At 51.5% G+C, this 24,944-nt stretch overlaps 3 protein-coding genes across 6 annotated transcripts; 2 read left to right on the top strand and 1 right to left on the bottom strand.

Moving 5' to 3' along the window:
- LOC122380298 (serpin B4-like) lies at positions 1-11,022 on the top strand. Its single transcript, XM_043363344.1, has 8 exons — positions 1-14; positions 5,759-5,955; positions 7,288-7,511; positions 8,320-8,409; positions 8,714-8,822; positions 9,127-9,262; positions 9,619-9,845; positions 10,074-11,022. Exons 2-8 carry the CDS (start codon positions 5,776-5,778, stop codon positions 10,389-10,391), a joined length of 1,284 nt encoding a protein of 427 aa, XP_043219279.1. The 5' UTR covers positions 1-14; positions 5,759-5,775; the 3' UTR covers positions 10,392-11,022.
- Positions 10,903-15,585, bottom strand: LOC122380299 (pyridoxine-5'-phosphate oxidase-like). Of its 3 annotated transcripts, none has more exons than XM_043363347.1 (3): positions 15,516-15,585; positions 13,445-13,700; positions 10,903-12,483 (listed from the first exon to the last, which is right to left on the bottom strand). In XM_043363347.1, the coding sequence occupies exon 3, from the start codon at positions 12,475-12,477 to the stop codon at positions 11,722-11,724; it is 756 nt and encodes a 251-aa protein (XP_043219282.1). In that variant the 5' UTR covers positions 12,478-12,483; positions 13,445-13,700; positions 15,516-15,585; the 3' UTR covers positions 10,903-11,721. The 3 variants fall into 3 exon arrangements, with proteins under 3 accessions (XP_043219282.1, XP_043219281.1, XP_043219283.1); XM_043363346.1 differs by having other exon boundaries at positions 15,365-15,571; XM_043363348.1 differs by lacking the exon at positions 13,445-13,700 and having other exon boundaries at positions 15,365-15,585.
- A 173-nt stretch (positions 15,586-15,758) lies between these two features.
- Positions 15,759-24,171, top strand: LOC122380369 (NCK-interacting protein with SH3 domain-like). 2 transcript variants are annotated; one of them, XM_043363467.1, is made up of 9 exons: positions 15,759-16,223; positions 18,917-19,153; positions 19,386-19,583; positions 20,053-20,256; positions 20,650-20,852; positions 21,189-21,292; positions 21,474-21,692; positions 22,025-22,197; positions 22,690-24,171. In XM_043363467.1, the coding sequence occupies exons 1-9, from the start codon at positions 16,050-16,052 to the stop codon at positions 22,894-22,896; spliced, it is 1,719 nt and encodes a 572-aa protein (XP_043219402.1). In that variant the 5' UTR covers positions 15,759-16,049; the 3' UTR covers positions 22,897-24,171. The 2 variants fall into 2 exon arrangements, with proteins under 2 accessions (XP_043219402.1, XP_043219401.1); XM_043363466.1 differs by having other exon boundaries at positions 19,383-19,583.
- The last annotated feature ends 773 nt before the right edge of the window (positions 24,172-24,944 follow it).

Below are 24,944 nucleotides of genomic sequence, written 5' to 3'. Positions count from 1 at the left end.
GTGCCGCGGACGCGGTATGCCGCGGTTTTCTCTGACTGTGCTGGTGTATGGGGTGGCACGGTGACCCAGAGTCGGTGATCATCCCCGCGGGAGGGTCGTGCCCGGCTGTCCGCCACCCCTGCCCTACCTCAGTGGGTCGTGGGAGCAGGCCGGTGCAGTGGCTGTGTTGAAACAGCCGCCGTGTGGCCTGCGGGGAAATGACAGACGGACAGCAGATCTGCGGGTGCGCATTGACTAACGGAGAGGTCAGGCCCTCAAAGTGAACCAGTACAGTGGCCCTTTGTCACCTGGCTCGTTACATATGTATTTACCGGACCAGGTAATCTCCATACCCAGACTGGTCGGAGTTGTGCAGATGCTCGGGTCCACACCGGACGTCTGTGGCTCGTCGTATTGATCCGATCTAGGGGGCGAGCTAAGGTGACCCTGACCCTCCCTCCGTGCCCCGTTCCCTGTTCCTAACGCAGCGCAGTGCTGAGTGCAACATATGGGTCAGAGCTGGCAGCGACACAGTGGTGGCGCAATGTCGGATCTCCGGAAAGAGGGTGTTGGGCTGTTTTGGAACGGCGCTATCACGACGGATCATCGTACACTTCCGTTGCGATTCTGAGAAAGTGAAATGCGTTTTGCACGTTTTGCACGTACTTACATGTTTCCAGCGTATCACACCTGAGTCATCGCCCGTCTTTAACGAGTTTTATCATTGAAATCATTGAAATGGCGCATGCAGCTGTCTCACTTTGAATCAGTTACTGGACAAGTAGGTGCACCTAATTGCACTCTGTTGGATCCCAAAGGGCTAATAATTAATCGATATGCTTTTGCTAGAGTTTTTCGTTAACACACTGATGTATGAAAATGTGCATAATGTATCCGTTTGCTAAGTGGTGGCCTCATTCGTGCAGTCTCATCGCTTTCCCGACAGCTTATCTATGCGAAGCGGTTTGCAGTTACGGACCTGTTGTAATAATCCATAGTGCCCGGTGCTCCATTTATTAGCTTTGCACGGTCTGCAAACCATGCAACGAATTGAGGTCATGTTCATTAATTACATTGTCTCGGGCTAACGACCCTAATGTTACTCCAAAGCTTAGTTTTAAAATTAGGTCGGGATAAGAAGATTCTTAAGTGCCAAAATAGCAATTTAAGTAGCTTACATATAGCACGAGGGCTCGGACGCTCACGAAAACTGCCATTCGGTTTGGGACTCAGCTGTCGCGACTCCGTGAATGCTAAATAATGACCCGCATCCATGGCCTGCCACCCCTCCTACCGGCTACCGCCATCGCCACGCTTACCATCCCTGTCCCGCATCTGCAGCGAGCGGCAATCGCTATCACTCAGTCTAACCGCCACCATTGTGCGCGCGCCACCGACCCCTATTGTCGGTAATCGGCCCATCTCGGAGAAAGAAAGCAGCTCGGCGGTGCGACGCACACATCCGGGTACAGGATCGGTGCACGGAGTCGTCTCCAGCTGGCCGCTCTGCTCCGGTGGACATCTGTCTGTCACCCGGGCCCGGCTGTCACCCGGTGGCGGTGGTGGTGGCTATAAGACTGTGGTGAAGTGGGCGAGGTGAAAGCTGCGGCTGTGCGATACTGCATCCGGCCGGCGGTCGTGGACGTGTATGAAGGAGCGGCTGCTGCGGTGGTCGCCGGCGGTGGCGGCCGGTGTCGAGACCGAGCCTCCGTTGGCCGCACCGTACCGCCCGCCCGCGCCGTCCGTCCAGTGAAAGGAGCGGAAAGAGAAAGCACGTGCTCGACTGGGCCGGTCGTGGCGTAATCAGCTGACTAATCAGCTGACCGTCTGAGGTCCGGGACTCTGACCCTGAGCTGGCCTTGACACGGGTGTCCTCTGAGCAGGACCTGGCGCTGCTCCCGGATACTTACCCGGGATACTGCAGGACACACTCCCCGCAGGAACCACACGTACGGAGCTTACCTCACCGGGCGGCGGATATTGAAACACCGCCGAATGACCTCATGTGGAACAGAGACCGAGGAAGGTGGAGATGTGTCTCAACAGCGCCACGAAACGCCTCGTGCGCATGTTACGCCACGGTTTAGCGCGCTGCGCCTGGGTAGGCACCGTTTTGCAACCGGCATGTATCCGGGCCCACCGGGTTCGTGCGCTGGATGTGGGCTCGAATCCGTCTCAAAATGGATTGAGCCGATGCTTCCTTGGCTAGTTTCCTGCTGCCAGTGATACTACTCATGCATGAGGCCCGTTTTTACCTGACCGAATATGATGCGAGGGTATCCACTCATGATGAAAGATGCTATTGTTCATCTGTTTCGGCTAAATTGCTGATGATGTACGAGTCTATTTTTCCTACATGGACCGTTAATTATGAGTGGTTCTCCGTTCTTTGGTTAAACATCAGGAAGTTTTCTCGCCTCTCCCCTTTACCATCCTTCTGGTTTGATGCAACGCGTTTCGTCTGAACCTTTTACATGTCGTCCTGGCGTGGCGGTGCTAATGCAGTGTTTTGAACTGAATATTTCCATATTATACTCACCGTCCCATATTGTGTAAGAAAGGTGTCTGCGTGTCTGTGTGTGGCGCAAGCTTCATGTATCTACACAGCGTCTATTAGAATACGGGATAGTACGGCACTGTGCGAGATCAAGTACCGCACACAGATCTCTGACATGTTTACGCGGACTGGACCTCGGATACACGCTCGCAGAGGTCGTGGTGGACTGTGTCGATAGAGCTGCTTGCCGCCGAGCTCCAAGCAACGCACTCAATTCTTCCGCTCATACGCCCATACACACTCAAGCCCGAACGCACACAGTCGCATCTCCTGGGTAGTGGCAGACGGATAGATGGTCTCCCGACTGCGCACAAAGCCCGACGGACGGTGACCGCCACCCGACCTTGTCCCGGAGTGGTGGCCGGAGTGAAGCAGTTGCAACAGCTGCTGCCGCCTCCATTGTGTTGTCGGGACTCGAGGGGCTTTTGTGCCGCTGTGTTGCCGGCTGGATAGGCCAGCTAGGTGTATTCCAGCCGGTGGTATTCGCGCGCAGACAATTAGAAGAGTTGTTCAGAAGGGTACGTCGTCTTTCTTCTTCTCATCAAAACTGCCCGGCTGCAATGAGCAAGGTCTTTATATATGTAGGTGCATCTTTTTGTAAATTTTAGAGAGAACGACTTTTGCAGTGTCATAGTTAGCATTTAAGTCCGGCCGGCAGAAACATTGCATCTTACATATGCTAAGGGACAGCCTGAATTCTTGAAAACATGAACATTATTAGCATTGTATTAGAATTGTGCTCCTCTCTGCCGCCCGCCCAGCTCTCGACTGCGCCCGGCAGCTCGGCGTCTCGTCTTTGTCCTACGGCCGGTGCAGGAGCGTGTCGGTCAGACCGGCCCCCTAACCCTGACCCGGATACGCACCATGCCGGACTGAACTGCCGACACTTGACATTAACCGGTATACCTCCCGTCGGCGGACAACGTCAGAGAGCCAACAAACTTGTCAACGTTTATCATATGATGATGTCACATTCTCGGAAAAGCCGTCTATCATATCAATATATTTTTGTTGTCAACGACCAAAAAAACTATCACTCCTTTTGTTAAATGACAAATTATTGAAAATTGAAATGTACCTTTCAAACCAGCAGATCATATTGGAAAGACCCTGGTCTTTGTCGAAATTCTGGGTAGCTGTCAGAATGTGTACCTGAACAGTAGTAAAACTGCGCGTGGTTGCACAACATGTCACGCTTTGCTTCTTTCAGTGACTTCAACTGGCCGCAAACTCATTGAGTTTTTTAATTCATTTTTATTTTATTTACATATCATGTTTGCGATAAAAATGGCAACTATATTTCGCAACCTGTTCATGAAGGTAGTATTGCTGCACTTATTTTAGTCCCGGCTTCCTGTATTTTGTTGCCCTTATTGTTTAGTCATTAGCCCAATTTTAAGCTCAATGATCATAATTGCAGGCGATATTCCCCGATTGTTCAACTCAAGCTCCTGCTTAATCTTTTATAACGGTAAACGACAAAATAAATTAGCTATTAAATCTTCTTTGATGTTGATATTTGTTACAGCCTGGGACATTATTTCGGCAAATGATCGAATATCCCTGCCTTGCGCTGCCGGTCGACTGTCGTTCCAAGTTCCATTTCCGAGAATAATATTACGGCATAAACGTTGCACAACGCAGTTCTTCCTACGATGACGGTACCGTGGTAATAGTGATAATGCGACTCGAATGACAGCCGAGTCGCAGCCATGTCGATCCACCATGCGGGTACCACCGCATACATTACAACATGCTGTTAGGCATGGCGGTGATACTTGCCAGTGTTCAATCGATAAATAGCCACCTCGACAGATGCCTTCCTACCTACTGGTTAGCAGTCACACGTTAGTGCGAGTCTTCCTGCGTCGGCTACCCTGTTGATCACTTCTTAGTGTCATTACCCAGCGCTCCTTCCTTTAGTTAATGGATGTTTTATGAGTCTGTTATGGTCCGCTGGGTCTATTCAATAGCCGCTATAGCAGCTCTCAGTGAGCAGTTTGGCGGCACGCACGCACAGCAGTGTCGTTTACCGACCGGTCACGGTCCGTATAACATCGCAGGGACGACGGGAGGCCACGCGGAAACCCCCGGGACCGAGCCTGCCCGGGTGCGTGCGTGCAGTTCTGGCTAGGCTCCATTACCGTCCCTCTGAATCCCCCCCCCCCCGCGGAGTGGCTGTGCCTCACTGCCAGTAAAGGACATCGGTCCATCTCTTCCGTGGGCCGTGGGTTGATGATGACCTTAGGGGGCGTCGGAATCAGTCGGCCTGTTACATCATCTGTCTGTCAGCAAACTCATCTGTCTGTCTGTCTACAGACAGATGGTGTCTGTCATCTACCGGACGGGTAGTGGGTGGTTGGCCACCAACCATAGTCAGCAGAGATGGTTTTGACTGCGCTCCTCTGATATTGGTCAGCCTCATACCTAGGCTCAAGGCTACACCTCACTCCAACCGTGGGACTTTGTTCTCCGCAGGTCTGAGGCCCCGGCTTACCGTTTCTCTGAGCGCCTGGCCGCTTGCTCACCGCAGCGCAGTAGCTCGGTCAGCCTTTTTCGAACGTGACTGTAAGCCGCTGGGCTGCACCGTATACCGGTACGAGACGGTCCGAGCGGGCTGGGGTGGGTCGATTTTACCAGAGTGTGACGACTGCACGGATTGCGGCCAACCGACTGGAGTCTAAACTGCACACTGCACAGTGTGGCGCGTGACGCATGATTCAGGGCGTGACGTTCTGCCATCACACGTCTATGTACGCCGTCAGCGGGGTCTGGGGAGCTGGAAAAGCACCTGGATGTCACCTCTGTGCATATCTAAAATCAATGCAATGCAAATGATACGGTGTCGGCCTCTCCTGATGACGTGATCCTGGCCTCACCGTGCCTGAGTGTGCCTACCTCGGGGTCGATTGTGTGTCAAAATCCGCTCTCTGTCCCGCTGATCAGCCCGCATCACCCGTCACGTGTGGGTGAGTCAATGTGCCAGGTGGTGCAGAGACCGTATACCAATGGGAATGACGCAGTCACCATGTGTGCATGTCTTTGTAGCAGATGCTGCGCGATGGGAATAACTCCAGGGTCATCGTCTCTGCATGTGTCTGTGTATACGTTACAGAGACCACGCCTCAGAGGATGAAATCGATCACCGCGTGTTCTTTGTGTAACAGGCACTGTATTCACCATTGAGGATGTCGTCTTTACCCATGTCTCTATCTGTTCCAGAGTCCGCGCCGCCCAAGATGAATCTGCTGGTGGTTGTGACCGCCCTGTTGGCGATGGTGGTCGGAAGCCACGCCCAGTGCCTCACCAGCGACGACACGCAGACAAACGTCACCAACGCGCAGGCCATCTACATCAGCGGCTCGCACGACTTTGCCATGCGGCTGTTCCAGAGACTGCACTCCTCAGCGCTGGCAGAGGTAGGGGAACCGAGATAGGCTGAACCGGCTGAGGATTTAATGTGGAGAAAATGAGAGAATTTGATATTTCTAGCTTGGTTTAGGGAATAGGTACCTACTGATAGTCGATGCTGACCTATTTCAATGCTAATTCAGGATGCCAGGTTGATCAGGACTGATAAAATACTTAGTGCTCGTTCCCGTTTATCACGATGCCCTTTTGAAATACGTTTTTATGTTGAATTGTTCTGCTTAAAACGGAAACAAAGTTTGGTCTTTCGATAGGTGCAGCCTTCGAAACGATGAGCTGACTGCGACGAATGTGTGTTATTACCACGTAGTTACTTCCTACTCCCCGAATCAGCAAAGCTGTACAATGTTTATGATCCGCCTTATTTTCATGTCAGCTTTATTCCATCATCATACGTCCTTGAAACTCGTATACCCTGTCCAATCATTAGATCCGTTCCAGCGAAACGCGTCGTTTTTCGCGAACTCCCCCCCCCCCACACACACACACTTCCGGTGTTATCATTTCCGCATTTTCGGCACCCACGTCATCCACTCATCTTCGTGGCCTGTTCTGTGTCGCATTAGGGAAGGTTGACCTCGGTACTCGTAGTAATTACCGTGCGTGAGTCGTTCCAGGACGGACAGGAAGAGAGATAAGGGTGTTAGAGAGGGAGAGAGGGAGGATGTGTGGACAGCAAGGGGTCCATAGGTCACCTGACGTCACAGCCGGAACTTACGCTGACCCAGCTGCCCGTTCTCGGTACTATTGGTGGTAGTTGTGTCTGTTCACCCGAGGTCACTGTCAAACACCGGAACGGAACGCTTAGTCTGACGTTTTGAGAATAAACAGGCGCGTGGTGTCAAGCCAGGGTAAAACTCATTCAGATCACTAAGCCAATTAAAGCGCCTATGTGGCTGTCCTATATTTAAGTGTCTGCATGTTCGTTACCTGGTTTTGGTTTTTGACCGTATCAGAGGTCAACATGTATTACACTTTCGTGTATCCTGTGCTGGCGCCTATGCCTTTCAAACACCCATGCCTTGCATTTATCAGCATTAATTACTGCGAAAGCCCGCATATCAGCCACTTTGTCACCTTCCGTTTGCCCTTGAAGTTAGACTGGTCGGGTCGATACAACTCCCAGCAAGGCCAGACGTCTGACTCCATAGATCTCTCAGCAGTCGGCTGACGGCTGTCCCGAACAGTCGAGACGGGGCTCATGTCGAGCATTATCGATATACGTTTTCATGTAAGTCGTTACTGCCTAGCTTGTATACAACTGCCAACGTCAAAACGTTTTCCCTTCACTCACTCTCGGCGTTCTGTCTGGTATCCGGCAGGACCGTAACGTGTTCTACTCGCCACACTCGCTGTGGTGCGCCCTGTCGCTGGCCTATTTCGGCGCCGAGGGCGACACCCTGCTGGCCATGGAGGAGGCCATGGGGCTGACCAACCTCACCAAGGTGGACGTGATGCGCGCCTTCCGCTTCATCCACTTCTGGCAGGACATCCGCAAAATGGACGACAAGAAGACCGACAAGAACACGCTGCGTGTCGCCAACAGGTAGGGCAACGGGCAATCTAGAATGTTTCCCACGTATGTTGTATTGCGGTGCAGCATCCCTGCAGGCGCCTGCGAACGCGGTGTGTAAGTACATAGTGTAATGCGGTACAGCATACATTCAGGCGTTTACCAGTAGCGCCATCTATGAACACAAACGTCGTGCCCGCTTCGGCCAGCGCGGTCTCGATGAAAGCGCCGGCGGCCAGTGGGGTGGTAAATGGCGAAATTTAAATAAAAGAGTTTATGTTCATTTTGTTCGCTTGTTATGAATCTCATTTATTGACAAAATGTCATCATTTTAACAAAGCTTTATTCGATTACCAGTTGCGCCTATTTATATGCACGATGTACCGATCCCATTTAAGAAGTGTTTCCATTGTGGCTATCGTGGCTCTTCGTTTCTACGGTACGAAACGGTTCGCAGTATCGGAAACACATGCTTATGCCGGTAAACTGAAAAGTTAGTCACCGCCTCAGTCTGGTAGAAATAGGTTGCTGCGGTTTAATGACCGCTTTGGGTGAGGTTTGGAAACAGCTCTTCAGGAAAACAAGCTAAGTTGGTTACGAAACAGTAGCAAAGATATTATCTCATTTTCCTCGGTGTTGCGAAGGAGGATTTAGCTCATTCATGTCATGCCCACATCCGCGGTGTGCAAACTTACAGACTTAAACTTTATAAACTTTTAAACAGTAGACTAGTAGGCATCCACCCTGACACTCCGTAGATACTAGATAGTTGTTGGCAATACTTCATCGCGCTTAGCACTAACCTCGGTTCCTGCTAATATTTTTTTCTCGCTGTTTTCAGGCTGTACTTTGACAAGACTGAGGAGGTGAAGGAATGTATGACGGAGCTCTTCCACGACGAACTGGAGATGCTCGACTTCAGAAAGCACAGGTGAGACGCCTTCGCATACTAATTATGCTCGGCTACTCTAGGGATTTGCTTTTCGACGTTTACTCCGCCAACAATATTCGACGTCCATTCTGCGATTACCTACAAATCACAAGGATTTTAACGGGGTAGCGCAATTGCCCTTGGTAACTATTCGTGCCGAAACGGCTTTCGAATTAAAATGCTTTCGATTCGGATAAACTCTGCAGTGAGGCACCCACCTCAGTTCAAATTCCCACGTCAGGTGCGACTATCAACGACAATCGACTATCAGCGACTAATAACCACCGTTGTCGTTCCCTTTCAGCGAGGAGGCTCGCCAGTCTATCAACCAGTGGGTGGAGACCCAGACGGCCAACCGGATCAGGAACCTGATCCCGGCCGGCGCCGTGGACGCCAGCACGCGCATGGTCCTGGTGAGTAGACACTAGACAGTCTTCCCGGGGGCGAGGTCATTTTAGGGAGTGTGACGATTGCACGGCCAGTGATGCAAGGTTTCGCAGTAGGTATTCTATATGCTAAGAGCGTGTGGTTATCTGTTCCAAGCTTGGAGTTGGACGTATCCGTGCACGTTATACAGTCTTACTTCCTTTCTACAGGAGGAGGCCCATAAACGCTGAGCGAATGCTATTCGGTTTTACCGTGCTGTGCTATTTGTCGGGGCCGACGATTGCCAGTTAGTCCAGGCAGCGTCATCACCCGGCCATGTGCTATTTTCAGGCGAACGCTGCCTACTTCAAGGGCACGTGGTACTCGCAGTTCAAGCCGGAGAAGACCAAGCTGGGCCTGTTCTACTCGTCCAAGGAGCAATTCACCTTTGTCAACTACATGACGCAGAGCGGCGCCTTCAACTTCGGTAAATGACGATACCTATTTGGACGTGACGGACATTGAACGGCCGGCGGAAAAATTGTATCTGACGGAAATCTGAATTGGAAAATGAGCCTTTTTTCTTCCGATACCGATTTCATAGAGAACCATAACTTATCTTGGAAGAGTTCAATTAGATCTGGAGGTAGCAAATTTCATTTGATTGATTGAATTTCGTTCATTGACCCGTCAATTTAGATAACGACTAGCATCAAATTCGTCTCCTGCGATAACACTAGAGCGTGACATAAAATCGCCTATACGATGCCGTCATCGCTTAGCACGCCGTCGCTGCACCGGCCCGTGTATAGCACTCCGTTCATCTCGCAATCTGCCCACCAGGTGTCTCTGAGGAGCTGCAGGCGCACGTCCTGGAGCTGCCCTACCTGGGCGAACAGATCAGCATGTTCCTGCTGCTGCCGCCGTTCCGCGACGGCGCGCTCAACCACACCGTCTCCAGGCTGACGCCGCAGGTGTTCCGCAACGCCATCGAAATGCTGTGGCAGGTGGACATCAAGAACGTCACCGTGCCCAAGTTCCGCATCGAGGAGAACTACGATATGAGCGACGTGAGTGGAACAGGAGGAGGGAGTAGGGTAGAGTGGAGGGAGCAGGGTGATTCGTATAAAAAGGGCGGACTTAGTGTGGAATGACGGTACATGAACTATTTCCTTAGCCTGGCCTTTTATTGCCCCTGAACATGCTGCTCTATTATTTACTCGGCTGCTGACTCTGTTCCTTCCTGAAATGTTCGCTGTCCCGATCGCCGCCGTGACCCTACCCTTGTCTATCAACAGGAGCTGTCTGAGCTCGGCTTCGAGAGCCTGTTCAACGCGTCGGCGGCTAACCTGAACGGCTTCTCCAAGTCGGGTAACCTGGTGCTGGGCAGCGCGCTGCACAAGACCTTCCTCGAGGTGAACGAGGAGGGAGCCGAGGCGGCCGCTGCCACGGCGCTCATCACCATGCGCACCAGCCGGCCCGTCAGCCCGCGGGCCTTCATCTGCGACCACCCCTTCATGTACGTCATCTACGACAAGATGATGCACACCATGCTGTTCATGGGCACCTTCGAGTACCCCAAGGCGGCGGCGCTGTCACTCGACAAGAAGGTCTGAGCGCTGTGCGGGGTTTGAGAGGGAGGGGACAGACGGGTCGGGGGGGGGGGGCGGTGGGGATAGGAGGGCCGTCACGTGAGGGTAGGCGGGGCCGGGGAGGGTTATCTCCGTGTCACGGTCACACTACTTAGAGACGCGGCGTCAGCTGGTGTCCGGGGTCACCAGAGCGGTGCCGGTACAGCCTCAGCTGAACAACCCCGCCCGGAAGGTGGCGCCCCGACCGAGCCGCGCCCGGCTAAGGTCGGCTGTTTTTGTCGACCGACCCCGGTCCCCGAACAGACTGAGATGTCCGGGGCCGGGACCAGAGTCGCCGCGGCCGAGCCCCGTTTTTATTTGTGTGTCAAGGTTCACCGAGTGTGGACTGATCTGGCGGCGAGTGTGAGTGTTTGTGTGTCTGGATGTACATACGTCTGTGCTTATGTGGAGCGTTCCGCCCTCGACATTACATTTCCAATGCGAGATCTGATATACATTCACGTTATGTAAAGTGCTCGATACACAAAACAGGGTGTTCAGTCTAAATGTTTTTATTATGCTTTCACATATACGATCTGACAAGCAGTTTCGCTGGGTATGAATATTTCAGTGACTATTCGAAAATATATCTGACAATAAAGTCATCCACTATCCAGAGGAGACAACTTGTGAGGTACGAATCTATCGACATTTGACACACCTTTGAACAGCCCACAACACTCAGGCACCGAATGCGGACTTGCCGACATACAACGTGCCTTATCGGGAAAAGCTGGCTAACATTTGGCGTATGTACGAGTGTCAGCTACTGGAAACACTATTGATAGGTGCTCAACGCCATTTGCGGTTGAGTCCAGCTCGGTTATTTTCAAAAAGTACTGTAATACTTTGTTAGTGACGACTGATCGAGCTTACTTGTATTGTCACAAGAGCTACGGTAACACATAAATGGCACGGTTAAATGGCTATTAATGCAGAGTCAATCAATGACTGTTATTCAAAGTTAGGATCGCCACCTTGTTCCTGATATACAACCGCCCGAAATAGCGATGACACGGAGACAGATACGCAGAAGCCAGTTATTTGTCAGCCATATGAAGTAGGTATATCCCCTGTGTGCAGATACTGTCAGCCATTACCGTCACCACAACAATCACCACCACCATAGTCGAGCAGGCACCAGCACCATCCCTAACACCACAAAGGGCCCCGTAGTGACTCGGAAAGCGCCAGGAATATCCACATCATGTAAGACATAGTTACATCCTTGCGTACAGGACAGATACAGTAGCCTCACGCACTTCCTTCAGATCGCCTTACCTGTGCGGCAGTCGTTCTTCAAACAAGGACAGACTCAGGGGGCGAGGCGCTCGTATACCCAGCCGTCTTCTCCTTTGTGCACGTAGGACCCGTCCTCGCTGCTGCTCCCATTCTCCTCGCTCTCTCCGTTCTCTGCGCTCTCCCCGTTCTCGTCGACGCGTCGGAAGCGGATGCGGTCGTGGACGCGGTTCGACTGTCCCTGCCAGAACTCGACGGTGTGCGGCCGCACGATGTAGCCGCCCCAGTTGGGTCGCGGCACGGGGCTGCCGTCGGCGTGCCGCCGCGCCAGCTCCTCCTCGCGCTGCTCCAGCATCTGTCGGCCGGGGATGACCACGCTCTGGCGGCAGAGGGCGGCGCCGATCTGACTCGAGATGGGCCGCGAGTGGAAGTACTGCTCGGAGACGTCCTCGGGGAGCCGGCTGACGGAGCCCTCCACGCGCACACTGCGGTTCAGCGCCTCCCAGTAGAAGGTCAGCGCCGCGCGCGGGTTGGAGTCCAGCTCGGCCGCCTTACGGCTCTCGTAGTTGGTAAAGAAGCGGAACCCGTCGTGGCCGAAGCCCTTGAGCAGGACGAAGCGCGCCGAGGGCCGGCCGTCGGCGGTCGCAGTGGACAGACACATGGCGTTGGGCTCGAGGATGGCCGGCGTGGCGCAGGCCTGGTTGAACCAGTCGCGGAACTGGCCGAACGGCTCGCGTGCCACCAGCTGGTCCTCCGTGAACGCCTGGCGCTTGTCCTTGTACGGGTGTCGCATCTGCTCAACATTCACCTCCGGGGGACCCGAGTGGTCCATGGCGGGCTGCGGCAGGGGCGTGGGGGTAATGGGGTGTCACTGTTCACCCCCGGCGGACCCGAGTGGTCCATGGCGGGCTGCGGCAGGGGTGTGGGGCAATGGGATGTCACTGCTCACTCCAGTGGTCCATGGTAGGCCGTGGGAGGGATAGTATTGGGACACGGCCACTCTTCACCTCTGAGGGACCCGTGACCTTTCCAATCAAGTTGTATCGTATAGATGTCTACAGTAGGCAGCACTTACTGAGATCGTTACAAGGGAGAACAAATCAGCATCTGTTTCAGCTCCACGGGTGCTCGCGGGTAATGGATATGACAGACGGCGGTATTCTAACGGTTGGATTATTGCGCACATTGTTATATAACACCGCCCAAGTGCTAGGTACTGTGCATAGTGTAGATATGGTGCGACCCAAACAGGTTTGATTATGCTTTACGACGTCGCGAAACCTGCATGGTTACCTCGTGGACGTATGCTATCGTGCAGCTACGTGCACGATAACTCTTCATATTTGTAGCATTATTAAGATAGATTTGTTCATATGATGTGACATTTCAGAACAAAAAAGCATCGAAAATCGGTATGTGATATTCGACAATGCTCAATATCCCCTCTGCAATGAATCCGTCCATCCCGCTCTTTTTCAAGCACTTTTGGGAATCACAACTTTAAACGTTTACGCCTATTATGTACCGAGCTTTGCTTCAAAATATATTCGAGTGAATAAACGTCCGCCTATGAATTAAGCCTGGATTAGACCAAACACTGGCTGATTAGTGTCTGCAACATTGACCACTTGAAAGCAAGCAACGTACGTTAGTCCGTCATCGCTGGCGGACCAATCAGCGATCGGGAGACGGACGGGAGAACACACAGCCTTCAGACGGTCGGGGACCGGCGGGCGGTACGTGGGGAGACCGCAGACGGCCCCACCGGGCGACCCCGCGAGGTCGGCCGGGTCACTCACCGGGTGCAGTGGTCGGCTCGGAGTCGGATGGTGGTGTGAACACGCGTCGGCAGCTACTGAGGCGCCTCCTGCGAGCGGCACAGTCTCCGCCGCCAGGCATTACATAACCGGACCCGCGCGGCGTATGGATTTAGAGCTGCAGGTTACACCAGCTCTGTACAGTACACCGCGGTGTGTTTATGCTCCCTTCTCCTCTTCGCAAGCAGGATCTGCGCTCGGCTCGCTTTACGAATAACATGCTGGAGAGGACGATTAACTTGAAGAGAATAACATATCACAATCATATCAGGGATAACCGTATAGCAAGCTAGAGTTTATAAACAAAGGAACAAACCAGAATACTCCAAAACGGCGACGCTTCGCCGTATCCCTGCAGGAGGGACAATAGCTCCATTTGCATGGGAGTGATCGGTGCTTTCTTGTGAGAAGCCAACACATCCATTGAGGACATTGCAGGTGCACGGACACTTCCTCGCACCCGGTGACGGTTACGTAACCATGCATCAGATTGCCGCCGGTCGGGTGTGCAACGGAGAATCAATTATTCGCTGCCGAGCGACGCCATGCGGAAGAATAGAACGGATGCGCATTGCACACTACACGGCCGGTAGTCCAACACACAGTCGCACACGACACAGTCTGCACGATATGAACATATCGCAACTCAACGCCCTCAGTGTGAGGGGATCAGCAGGGAAATGAAACTTTCAGAAGCAGCAACTAGTAAGCTTCCGAGCTCTCACAGCATGTATATCGCGGATTACCTCTTAGGTTCACCTGAGGTCAGGTCGGTCACGTGACCTCACTATTTTGAATCAATGGGAGCAATTTTTAAATCCGTTATTTTGGCGCCTGGAATGAGCAACATCTCAGGATTCAGGGAGGTCTGGAATCATGATTTCATACAATCTTAGCAACGTCCGTGATCCGAAGGCTCTGCATTGGGGACCTTACCCGGCGTCATATACCTATAACGTCACCAAGTTTGTTTGAGGTCATTGGATTTTCCGTCAATAACTATTGATCACACTTCGCTGGCGAGTCGGGAAAGTCACCAATGGGCTCAGGGAGACCTGACGAATGATATATAGTATGCTCTCCTCCGATCCCAGCACTGTGGCCTGAGCAGTCAAGACCTGGGCAGCTATGACCTGACCTTGACCACAGGTCACAGGTCAACACCCTTAGTTGACCTTTTCCGAACAAAACAGCACGCCATCCTACGCGCATGACGAACACGATCGTGCCCAAATTGCAACTCTGCGACCATTTTTGACGAACTTATTCACCAAAAACCGGACCACTATCTTGGGGCATTTGACCTGATTTCAGGAGTCACCGGTTGACCTGAGCAGAACTGCTGAGTCGATGGATTTTCGGTGACTCCGACACCGGCTTCCAAAAATCGACTCCGACTCCGACTCCGAGCAGAACTGTCGACTCCGACTCCAGCTCCGCAGTCCAGGCATGTCAATGGAGTTGAAGGATTTTCAGTGACTCCGACTTCGACTCCCACTCTGGCTTACATAATCGACTCCGAAGTCCGACTCCGACTCCGATCATAGCTGTCGACTCCGACCGACTCCGGCTCAGCATCCCTGGACCTGAGACTTTAAAATGAGGTAAAAGACCTCATTAGGTCTTGTAAAGGCACACAGGCTACTGATGTTTCGCATAAGTTTAGCAGAACGGTTGGGAGTCCCACGACTCCTCCTTCCCCCGCCCTTCCCTATCTGTAAAATCTTGCCCTTCCCAGGGGCCACGAAGAAAACCTGGCCTTGGCCTATGCGGCCTGTTTTTGACGTCTTAGCAAGCATTTATAAAAATGCAGCTCAACGGGCCAACGCTGGGCGGGCCGTTTCGACGTCTAATGTCACAGGTTATTCTGTGTACCTAAAAAAAATCGGTAAATTATCTCACCTCCGCGAGCCCAACCTCTCCAGAGTGTGAAATGCGTCCTCAAAGCATTGAAGAACTGGTCCGCGTGCAAGCGGACTTGTTGTACACTTCCTGAAGCTTTTTGTATGCGTCCTTCGGCTTCCCTGTCTTATCCAAATAACTTAAATCTTACTATTTATGCCTCGCTGTAGTGGCTGTGGTCGACTTGGACTACTTTCAAGTTTCAGCAAACTTCAGAAGACAACAGCTTCTATTCAGCTACGACTGTCGAGGCTGCAAACGAAAAGAAAGTTGCAGTTTTGACTGCTCATTCGTGCGTTTTGTAGATAGCGGAGAGATCGATGTCACTGCGAGCATTTTTGAACATGTATTTCATTAGCTCCATATTTGACGAAGGTAGTACATAAGTGGCGCCCCACTTTACGAAGGTTGAATTCATTTCATAGCGTTTTTTTCTTGAATTGTTTATTTTTGACGCTGGATATTTAATGTTATTAAATTTCAAAGCATTCAACCTTCTCTGTGTTATTTTTCTTCCAAAGTGGCCTATAGTTGCTGAAGGAATATGAAGCATTGGCTATGGATAATGCTTGAATTAACATCTTGAATTTGATTGAATGTTTTGAAATTTTGAATCTGTCTGAGAACTACAAATTTTATTGGATTATATATTGGTTATTCTGGTGGTCGGCCATTATTGGAAGAAATGTTAAAAGCAAAATATCCCTTGCAAGCTCCACATCCCAAAGCTCTGTCATTTTCTGCGGGTGATAGGTTTTTGCCGCTTCATTCTCCAAATAAGGAGAAAGAATGGTGGCTTGTGCTATCCAAAGATGCAGAAGTTGGATACATTCCAATGAACTATGTGTTATACCTTCCAGTAAGTATATTTTTGGTTTTCAGATAGCTTAGGCATAAGTTAATTAGGTAATAGTAATTAGATGTCAATGGTTGTATATTAGGGATTCAGGCAAATTATTTTCCTTTTAAGTTGCAACAGAGCTAGGTATATAATTTTCAGGGTACCGTAAAACGGGGTGTTAAGGGACAGTTTTGAGGTGTTTTGTTATATAACTCAAGAAGGGTTGGGGATAGAAGCATCAACTTGTCAGCATTTTATGTGGAATTTGGTGCTTTGCATGCCTGCTACATTAAAGTTTTAAAAATATATACATGCATATTATTTTTTATTATTTTTCATCGCTGTCCCTTAGCACCCCAATGTGGGGTGTTAAGGGACACCTATATTTTTTCAAGAAATGGTCATCAAATGCCCACAATTGGGGTGTGAAAGGGCACACAATTTATTTATTGAAATGTTTTGCATATTTTGTCACAAAACAAGTCAGGTTCATTCACCACTAATGGCCCGACTGGAAAAAATGCCTCCACTACGCTGAAGTTCTCGGCGGAGGTGATGCGCCGAAATTTCGGCGCAAGGGTTTATGCGCCGAAATTATTTTACCAAGCCATGCTTCATGCGCCGAAAATTTTCAAGGCTTACTGATGGCTGCAGGCTGTAGCCACGCACTTTCCGTCGAGGGGGGGGGGGGCTGGCATGTGTGTGTGACTGTCTTCCAGTGACTACTGTCTACAGACGGTTGTTGGCACGGTCGACGGGATCGGGCAGACAAAAGACATCAGCAGGCCATGCGGGACCGAGCACCAGGGTTCGCTATCACAAAATCTCCTGACTCACAAACTCACTGGCATGTTCCATAACGTAACCTTTATTTTGTTGCCCGGCTCTGATCAGCAGTAGTGCCCAGCCGGTGACTGACGCCTGACGGGGCCTTCAACAGGTGTGGTGCAAGCACGGCCGATGGGATCGGGCAGATACCAGGCCACGCGAGACCGATTGCCAGCGTCCGCTCACAAACCACATGCCGGAAATACAGGAATCACAACGGTCAATACGCACACGATAGCATACGTTATCTGAACTAGGGGATCCGACAATCCATAACCTCACTCTGGATCGGTGAACTGTTCCCGCCGTGGGAGAGTCGCAATCAGGTTCACTGAACATGACTTAAATACCGAGACGAACACGAGACAAGATAAGTGATATTTAAGATGTTTAACTCCCGAAGACATTTAACCCTCGCCGGCCGAGGGCAAGGGGGGGTTGGTGCCACCCCCCGGACGTTTTTTTCGCGATTTACGCCGAAGTACGCCGAAAATTTCGGCGCAAGCCGTCGATTTACGCCGAAGTACGCCGAAAATTTTCGGCGCAAACGCCCAACTACGCTCGAGTTCTCGACGAAAGCGTGCATTTTTCCAGTCGGGACTAATGGCCTTTTTAGCCAATTACATGTAATGCAGTTTACACCTCTGGAAAATGTGCTAACTATGAGGTAAATAGAACCAATAAGTACCCTTCTGTCAACAGAAACCCATTTTGAAGCTAGTCACTTGTCATTATGTTGCCCTCTTTGTTTTGGCCCCTTTATGATGACATCACATTTACCTACATCAGTCTTCATTGACCCATCATTGTTAAAGATAGTGTTAAGGGAGTTTTGAGGTGTTTTGTTATATAAATTAGGATGTGTTAGAGATGAAAGCATGAATTAGCCAGCATTTTATGTGGAATTTGGTGTTTTCCATGCCTACTGAAAGAAAACTTTATGAAATTATATTTATATATTATTTTTTATTTTTTCTTCCCTTTCCCTTAGCACCCCACATCCACCTCAAAATACGCATGTGTCCAGAAAAGAGGAAGAGGATGATGAATGAATGGGTGGATTTGTATAAGTTTTTCAGGAAACATGTGCAATACATGTGACAATACACCTATGCATTCATTTTACCTGTGCACCTTCTAGTTTATGTGGTACACACAGAGTTTTGGAGATGTCTCAATTTTGTGAAAATGTAGCATGATTTTCAAAACCATTTTTGAGCCAAATCACTTGCATGAAAAACCATGCCATTTTGTCTTTTAGTCAAGAACAAAACAGTGTTAACTACCACACTCAAGTTTTTATTCAACCTTCTCAAATTAGGAACTTAACATGACTCAAAGTTTTTCCCACGCAACTGTCCCTTAACACCCCATTTTACGGTATTATTTTGATTGATTGGTATGCTATTTTTGTACACGCATAGGCCATTTTGTATTTTAACTGGACAAATTATGCATCTGTACGTTCATGTGCTGAATGAAATGGCATTACATAGCCATATCATGTTTCATTTCTAAAATTGAAAAGATTAACTGTTTTATAGCTGTCTTATGAATGAACTTTATACAAAATCTTGAATTATTTTATCTCAACTGTCCACTGAATTGCTTTGGAGTTTGTTGCTGAAAAGATGGCATGCTCTTAGAAGGTACCTACCAATTCAATCACTTACATTTTAAATTGCACTTTAATCATAACATATATCCCATCAATAAATTTTTGCTGTTGGCGACTTATTCTGAAAATACCAGACATTGTGCCTGTTAATTAGTTTATGTTTTCTAGAGTTTATGTTTTCTAGTTATGTTCTTGGGGAGACTGGGAGGCCTATGTCCTGATATCTCACATTTCTGACTATAATCTCCTGTATCTCCGCACCCAGGCCACGACTGCAGACATCACTGGTTTCCTGCAGCGGGGCAGCGACCGGCTGGCGTCCAGCAGCCTCTCAGATGACCAGCAGGCCGTCCAGCGGCGGCGGCTGGCGCAGCTCGCGCAGCGGTACCGCGCGCGCGACACGGCCGGCGACCAGCTGTACCGGCTGGAGGAGCCGGCCGCGCGACCCGTCTCCTCGCTCAGCCTCTTCCCAGATGACGAGAGCAGTACGACCGAGCACGTGGTGAGTAGGGTGTGTCTGATGTGATTGTGGAATAAAAAATTCCCGACGTCGGTGCACTACGGCGTGTGTAGGAATGTTAAACTCGATCTTTTTTCTTAGTAACGAACATTTTCGTTCGATTCAACATTAGCTTACGTTCCGTGACAGTAGCACTAATTGATTTTTTTGATAACTATTGTACAAAATGTAGCCGGATTGTCGTTCCTCAGCGGTATGTCATTCCCTGCAGCAGACGAACGGCGATGACCGTGAGGCGACTCCGGTCCCGGAGCCGGAGCGGGAGCCGGAGCCGGAGCGGCCGCTGCCGGCGGCGTTCGGTCGCAGTCTGGTGGACCTGGTGCGGCAGCACACCTCAGCCAGCCACCAGGCCTGCCAGGCTACCGTCCAGGCGCTGATGGGGGCTCTCAAACAGGCGGCGCCCTCCGTACAGGTGAGGGCTGCAGATGGAAGAGATGATTAAACCATAAATTTAGTTTCTTTAAATGGATAGCATTCATTTAGGAATTGTTTTACCTCAAAGCTCATTTAGTTATAATTCATGAAGGTTGAGCTGTTTCTTTCGTGAAAACTGTTGGCAATTAGTTATGTCCGTCATCAGCTCAAAGAAAGATTTGTCCCTGAACTGAATTCTGATTGGTTAGCTCTGTAGCCTACCTCTATTTTCTAGCTTCTGACCCGTCCCCGCCTGCGGCCTCTCTCCCCTGACCTCTGACCCTCCCCCGTCTTCCCGCGGTACCCCTCCGTCAGCCGGTGGCGGTCCAGGTGCTCTCGCAGCTCAGCTCGGCGGACCCGTGTCTGACCTCCCTGCTCCACCCTCCGTCAGCCGGTGGCGGACCAGGTGCTCTCGCAGCTCAGCTCGGCGGACCCGTGTCTGACCTCCCTGCTCCACCCTCCGTCAGCCGGTGGCGGACCAGGTGCTCTCGCAGCTCAGCTCGGCGGACCGGGACGCCGCGGAGCTGCTCAGCTCTCCGGACGGCCGCCGGCTGCGCGTCATCCTGGAGGAGATGACCAGCTGCGCCGACGACCAGCAGCAGCGCAGCTGGCAGCTGCACTGCGACGAGCCGGCCATCATCGAGTACCTGCAGGAGCTCAGCACCATTCTGGTCAGTGACGGGGACGGACGGGGACGGGGGTTATACTGGATAGTGGGCTGGACGTCGGACCTAACACTGGTCGCCGGTCGGTCAGGTGGACGGGCGGAGAGGAGGGAGGGGAGGGTCGGGCTCAGTGGGAGCGCACATCTCAGCACTATCCTGGTCAGTGAGGTGGACGGACGGGCAGCGACCGTAGCATGATCACATCGGGGGCATCTCAGCACCATAGATACTGATTGGTCGGACGGCTATTCGGATTCCAGATGGTGGGCCGGAGGTGGTCAAACGACTTCAATTTAGCGGGAAACCCAATTCAGGTGTCGGTTTGCTGTATCCCACTCCCAAATCACACCGCCGGCATGTTTTTACGTCTCCCTCTCCCTCCCTCCCTCCCTCCGTCAGACAAACGCGGACCCGTGCGTGTCTCGTCGGGCGCTCGAGTCGGACCAGATGTCGGGGGTGCTGGCGCTGGCCCGGCTGTACCAGATGGAGCCGCGCTGGCTGATCCGTCAGCCGCTGACGCAGGCGCTGGGATTGGCGTGCGGCCTGCACCGCGACTGTATCAGCCTGCTGCTCAGCTCCGTGCTGCCCTCGGAACTGGCCAGGTGAGTGAGGGGAGGGGGGCTGAGCTGTTTAGGGGAACGACCACTAGGATGCATGTGACGAGGGGTCGTTTGGAAAGGATTTGGTGTGCAGTTCTGGTCATGCTTTTTATGAAACGTTTGTTTTTGTAGTGCAACCAGACAATGTGGACGGCTGTGGAAACGGCTGAATTGTATGGGATGGGCTGTGGTTTCCACCTTGAAGGTGTATGATGCGCCCATTTATATTCTTATTTTGGTGCTTAATATTTTCAGTGGCTGCCGTCCTACGGTGTGCGGGCTGTTTGGAGGACGCATGGTGCGTACTTCCGACTGATTCGTGTTTTCCTGTGTTTCTAGGGATATGCAGAGTTCGGTCACGGACGATATCCGGCTGAGCCACTCTGCCCTACTGCTCTCTATGATTCTCTGCATGGGAGAGAAACTGCCTCACTGTCACATGGGTGAGTTCGATAAACACAACTGTGAAGTCTTACGTCGCTTCATCTCACTGTCTCATTTTTAACTTTGCTGCCAGTCCCTTTCTGACTAGTCATTTATGTCAAAATGTTTCGTTTCTCCGCGGGATCCTTGTTCGCCATCACTCCCCGGTCTAATCAGACCCCGCTCCCTGCCCCCCGGCAGAGATGCTGGGCGCCGGTTTCGTGTCGTTCCTGCTGGAGACGCTGGAGCGGCCGCCGCCGGAGGTCTCTGACGACACGGCGGACCTGCTGCTGACGGTGCTGCTGGCGCTGAACCTGCAGTACGGCTCGCCGACCGAGAACCAGCTGCTGGCCGCGCTCCGGCAGCGAGACTGCGCCAGGGTCTTCACTGAGAAGGTCATGCTGCTCTTCAACAGAGAGGGTGAGCGGGCTGATGCGTCGGACTGGGGTTATGCGCTACTGGCAACCACAGAGAGCCCGTTAGTGGTTTCAGTGACAGGAGACGATATCTTCATGGTTACTGTGGTAATATTGTACACGGGTTTCAGGCAGTGTGATTGATGCATAGCAGTTTGAAAGTGATCGCTGGGGCATAAGCTTTCAGGCACTCACCACGCTGAGTACTGACATGGTTATTTATGTCGTGACCTTTTTCACAACTCTCAGACCACCGTTTATCTTATCACAGTTATTCACACTTTCTAAATCGCTGACTGATCCTGCTAACCACCACTTGTCTCTCCTCCCGTTCAGAGGACCCGGTGCGCGTGTTTGACCACGAGCCGGCGCCGGCCCACTCGGTGGTCAAACTGATGGTGGATCTGTTCTCGGAGCCGGCCAGCACGCGGCTCTTCTACACCAACGACGTGCGGGTGCTGGTGGACATCGTGGTGCGCAACCTGGCCGACCTGTCGCCCGGCGATCCGGTGGGTAGTGTGGCGTGGGAGGTCTGTCCACCTCCCCGGCGACCCGGTGGGTAACGTGAGATTGCAGACCTACCCGGCGATCCGGTGGGTAGTGTGGCGTGGGAGGTCTGTCTCGTCTCCCCGGCGACCCGGCTGGTAGCGTGAGGTGCCCGATTCCCACCGGTCCCCCTTTCTCAGTGACTCGGTGGGTAATATGAGACTAGCTAGAGGATATTGGGCCGGAGACAGGGACGATAACGGGAAGGTCATTTGAACAAATAACATATAAGATTATATGTTCTCTTATAACATTATAAGAGGGAGTGCTTATGTTACAAAAATAGCGGTTGTGCAATATGTATACGAATGAATAATGAGTTTATGTAATTCTGCTGTCTACCATGCATAGAGTTCGTGGTCATACTTAGATGTGCTTACGCTATCTGACCGCCCTTTAAACCCAAGCGTTACTGACCGCCCTCCCTCCGCCTCCCTTCGTCACTTTCCTCACAGCGACGTCACGAGTACCTGCGTCTGTGCGGCCGGCTGCTGGCCTCGGAGGGGTACAGCGAGTACGGCCACCGCTGCGCCGACATCCTGATCTGCCTGCGGAGGATAGCCACGGAGGGGGAGATGGACGGGGACGAGACACAGCCGCGGGACCGGCAGCTGGCGACCACCACACTGGCGCTGCACGGGGAGATGCTGGAGGCGCTCTGAGAGGGGGGAGGGGAGGGACACTGGCGACCACCACACTGGCGCTGCACGAGGAGATGTTGGAGGCGCTCTGAGAGGGGGAGAGGGAAAGGTGAGAGTTTTAGGGATGGGAGGGAGGAGAGGATCGATGGAGAGAGGCTGGGTGGAAAGATGGGCTGGAGAGACGCGATATAAGGAAGATGGACGCGGAGCGGGAAGGCAGTGAAGTAGCCTGCTGTCATAGTGGGGTGATATGTTTCGTTCTCGTGAACGTTAGTCATAATTGGTCGGGTTTAGAGCCTGGTAAAGTCGAGACTAGTCTAAGGTGCAGCCAAAAGAAGAGGCAGTTTGGAAGGGATGCTTTGTGCGAGTTTGGAAACCAAGAGCTTCTTCGCTGTGTTAGGATGGCAGGCGCTTGGTCAAAAGACAGGGTCAGCTGTCAGGACGGTGTCACGCCAAGAAATGACTGATCTCTGTAGGATCTGAGACTGAGGGCGCAGTGCAGGGAGTGACTGCCTTCCAGAGTGGCAAACGGGGAGGGTGAGCAGTGGGCTCCCCGAGCCGGGATAGGATAAGACGTTGGCGCCGTTTAGTGATCCAAGTAGAAGGTAGTGATGCAGTGTTTATTGTTAGAATTGTCTTGAACGGATTCTGTAGGTTTGTTGTTCTGAAGTTCAAAAGCCTTTCGGGATTGATCTTGTACCCAGTCAAGATCGCTAAGGAAGAAACCGGCTGGACGGACAGCTCGGTGTGAAGTTGTTTCAGAGGTCTTGTTGGCATAAGGAACATTGTCGTAGTCCGTGGCAGACGGAGCCGCATTTCGTCCTTTGGTCGGCCATGTCACGGTCTGGCGATATTACGGTGCTCTGGAGCGTATGTGGGGGCGTTTATTAGTCCCATGACGGCGGTATATTTACGTTGGTGTTCAGCGTCACTGGGACGCACGGATTCGGTGATTCATCAGACCGTGGCCATGAGTTGTCTGTGGACTTGTCTGGTCAGACTGAGCAGACTTCCAGAGAACAGCGGCATACCAAATTTGTAATCAGTCTACCGCCCAGTATTCCAAATGTGACACCGATCAGGGTTCCGATTTCTGCCAGCAATGTGTGCGTAGTTTCATCAGTGAGCCTTTTAGCCGGGTGTGGGCCAACCTAATGTGTGATCTTACTCTTATCCATACGCTCCTTTTGACAATCATCCCGCCGTCTCCTCTGAGGAACCGGATGCGAGGAGCTTCATCGTGTATCTACGGGCGTTATTAAAGGGACACTCCCACCTTAACATTAGTTTTGAGTTGAGATAGCCAAATTGGTGGCCATGGCCTGCAAATACCGGTTTGGGCACTCACAACATCGAAAAATGCTTTAATTCGAAGATATGGAATTTCAAACTTGCAGTTTTCGGATTCTAAGGGGCTAATGCATTGGAATGCCCCCTTAGAATTTGTGACGTCAGCGGAGATCTAATGATTTTTAAATCTTAGACTAAAACCATCGTTAACACGTGGTGGTATACGCTGCTTTGCGCGCAACGTCTGCCGTACTTTAAGGCTGCCAAATTATTGCTTCCAAATAAAGTCGCTAGTAACAGGGGAGATCCCAAAAAGTGAACAAAAGAAAAAGGCTAATATCTTGAAAACCAGTGAATATTTTTCGGTGAAATTTGGTAGATATTCGTTTTCGCTCTTTCTGAACCAAGGGACATCACTTTCATGCCAATTCATTAACTTTTTTGAAGGTGGGAGGGTCCCTTTAATTGTGATGCCACTGGCCCGATTATGCCGCTAACTGTGTACTCCGGCGCCCGTCTCGCCTTTTACTGCGCGTGAACTGCCGATTAGCTGGAGATTCTGAGCTTGCGCGGTGTTTGTGCGAGTCGTTTAGTGAGTGATGAGACCTAGTCCAGCGCGGCGGGGATGCTATGTTGCGTGTGTGCAATGGCTATGCTTGTTGGATGTGTTGAATATGCTGCTGCTTGGCTATGCTAGTGTTGGCGGCAGTCTCGTGTAAATGGAGGAAGAATACTCAGAATCGAGGAAGACGCGTTTGTGTTCATGAGCGGTTATTCTT

Source organism: Amphibalanus amphitrite, unplaced genomic scaffold (assembly GCF_019059575.1).
Source record: "Amphibalanus amphitrite isolate SeventyFive unplaced genomic scaffold, NRLGWU_Aamphi_draft 000096F_arrow, whole genome shotgun sequence".
Taxonomy (NCBI): Eukaryota; Metazoa; Arthropoda; class Thecostraca; order Balanomorpha; family Balanidae; genus Amphibalanus; species Amphibalanus amphitrite.
Note: the sequence above shows the minus strand (reverse complement) of the source record. Positions and strands in the feature narration are given on the sequence as shown.

Bases quoted from the DNA above. Each gene is read 5' to 3' on its own strand.
- LOC122380369 (XM_043363466.1), top strand. From the start codon at position 16,050: ATGTTAAAAGCAAAATATCCCTTGCAAGCTCCACATCCCAAAGCTCTG. The intron at 21,293-21,473 runs GTGAGTTCGATA...GCCCCCCGGCAG, and splicing joins ACTGCCTCACTGTCACATGG to AGATGCTGGGCGCCGGTTTC. The intron at 22,198-22,689 runs GTGGGTAGTGTG...CTTTCCTCACAG, and splicing joins ACCTGTCGCCCGGCGATCCG to CGACGTCACGAGTACCTGCG.
- LOC122380298 (XM_043363344.1), top strand. From the start codon at position 5,776: ATGAATCTGCTGGTGGTTGTGACCGCCCTGTTGGCGATGGTGGTCGGA. The intron at 5,956-7,287 runs GTAGGGGAACCG...GGTATCCGGCAG, and splicing joins ACTCCTCAGCGCTGGCAGAG to GACCGTAACGTGTTCTACTC. The intron at 8,823-9,126 runs GTGAGTAGACAC...TGCTATTTTCAG, and splicing joins CCAGCACGCGCATGGTCCTG to GCGAACGCTGCCTACTTCAA.
- LOC122380299 (XM_043363348.1), bottom strand. From the start codon at position 12,477: ATGGACCACTCGGGTCCCCCGGAGGTGAATGTTGAGCAGATGCGACAC.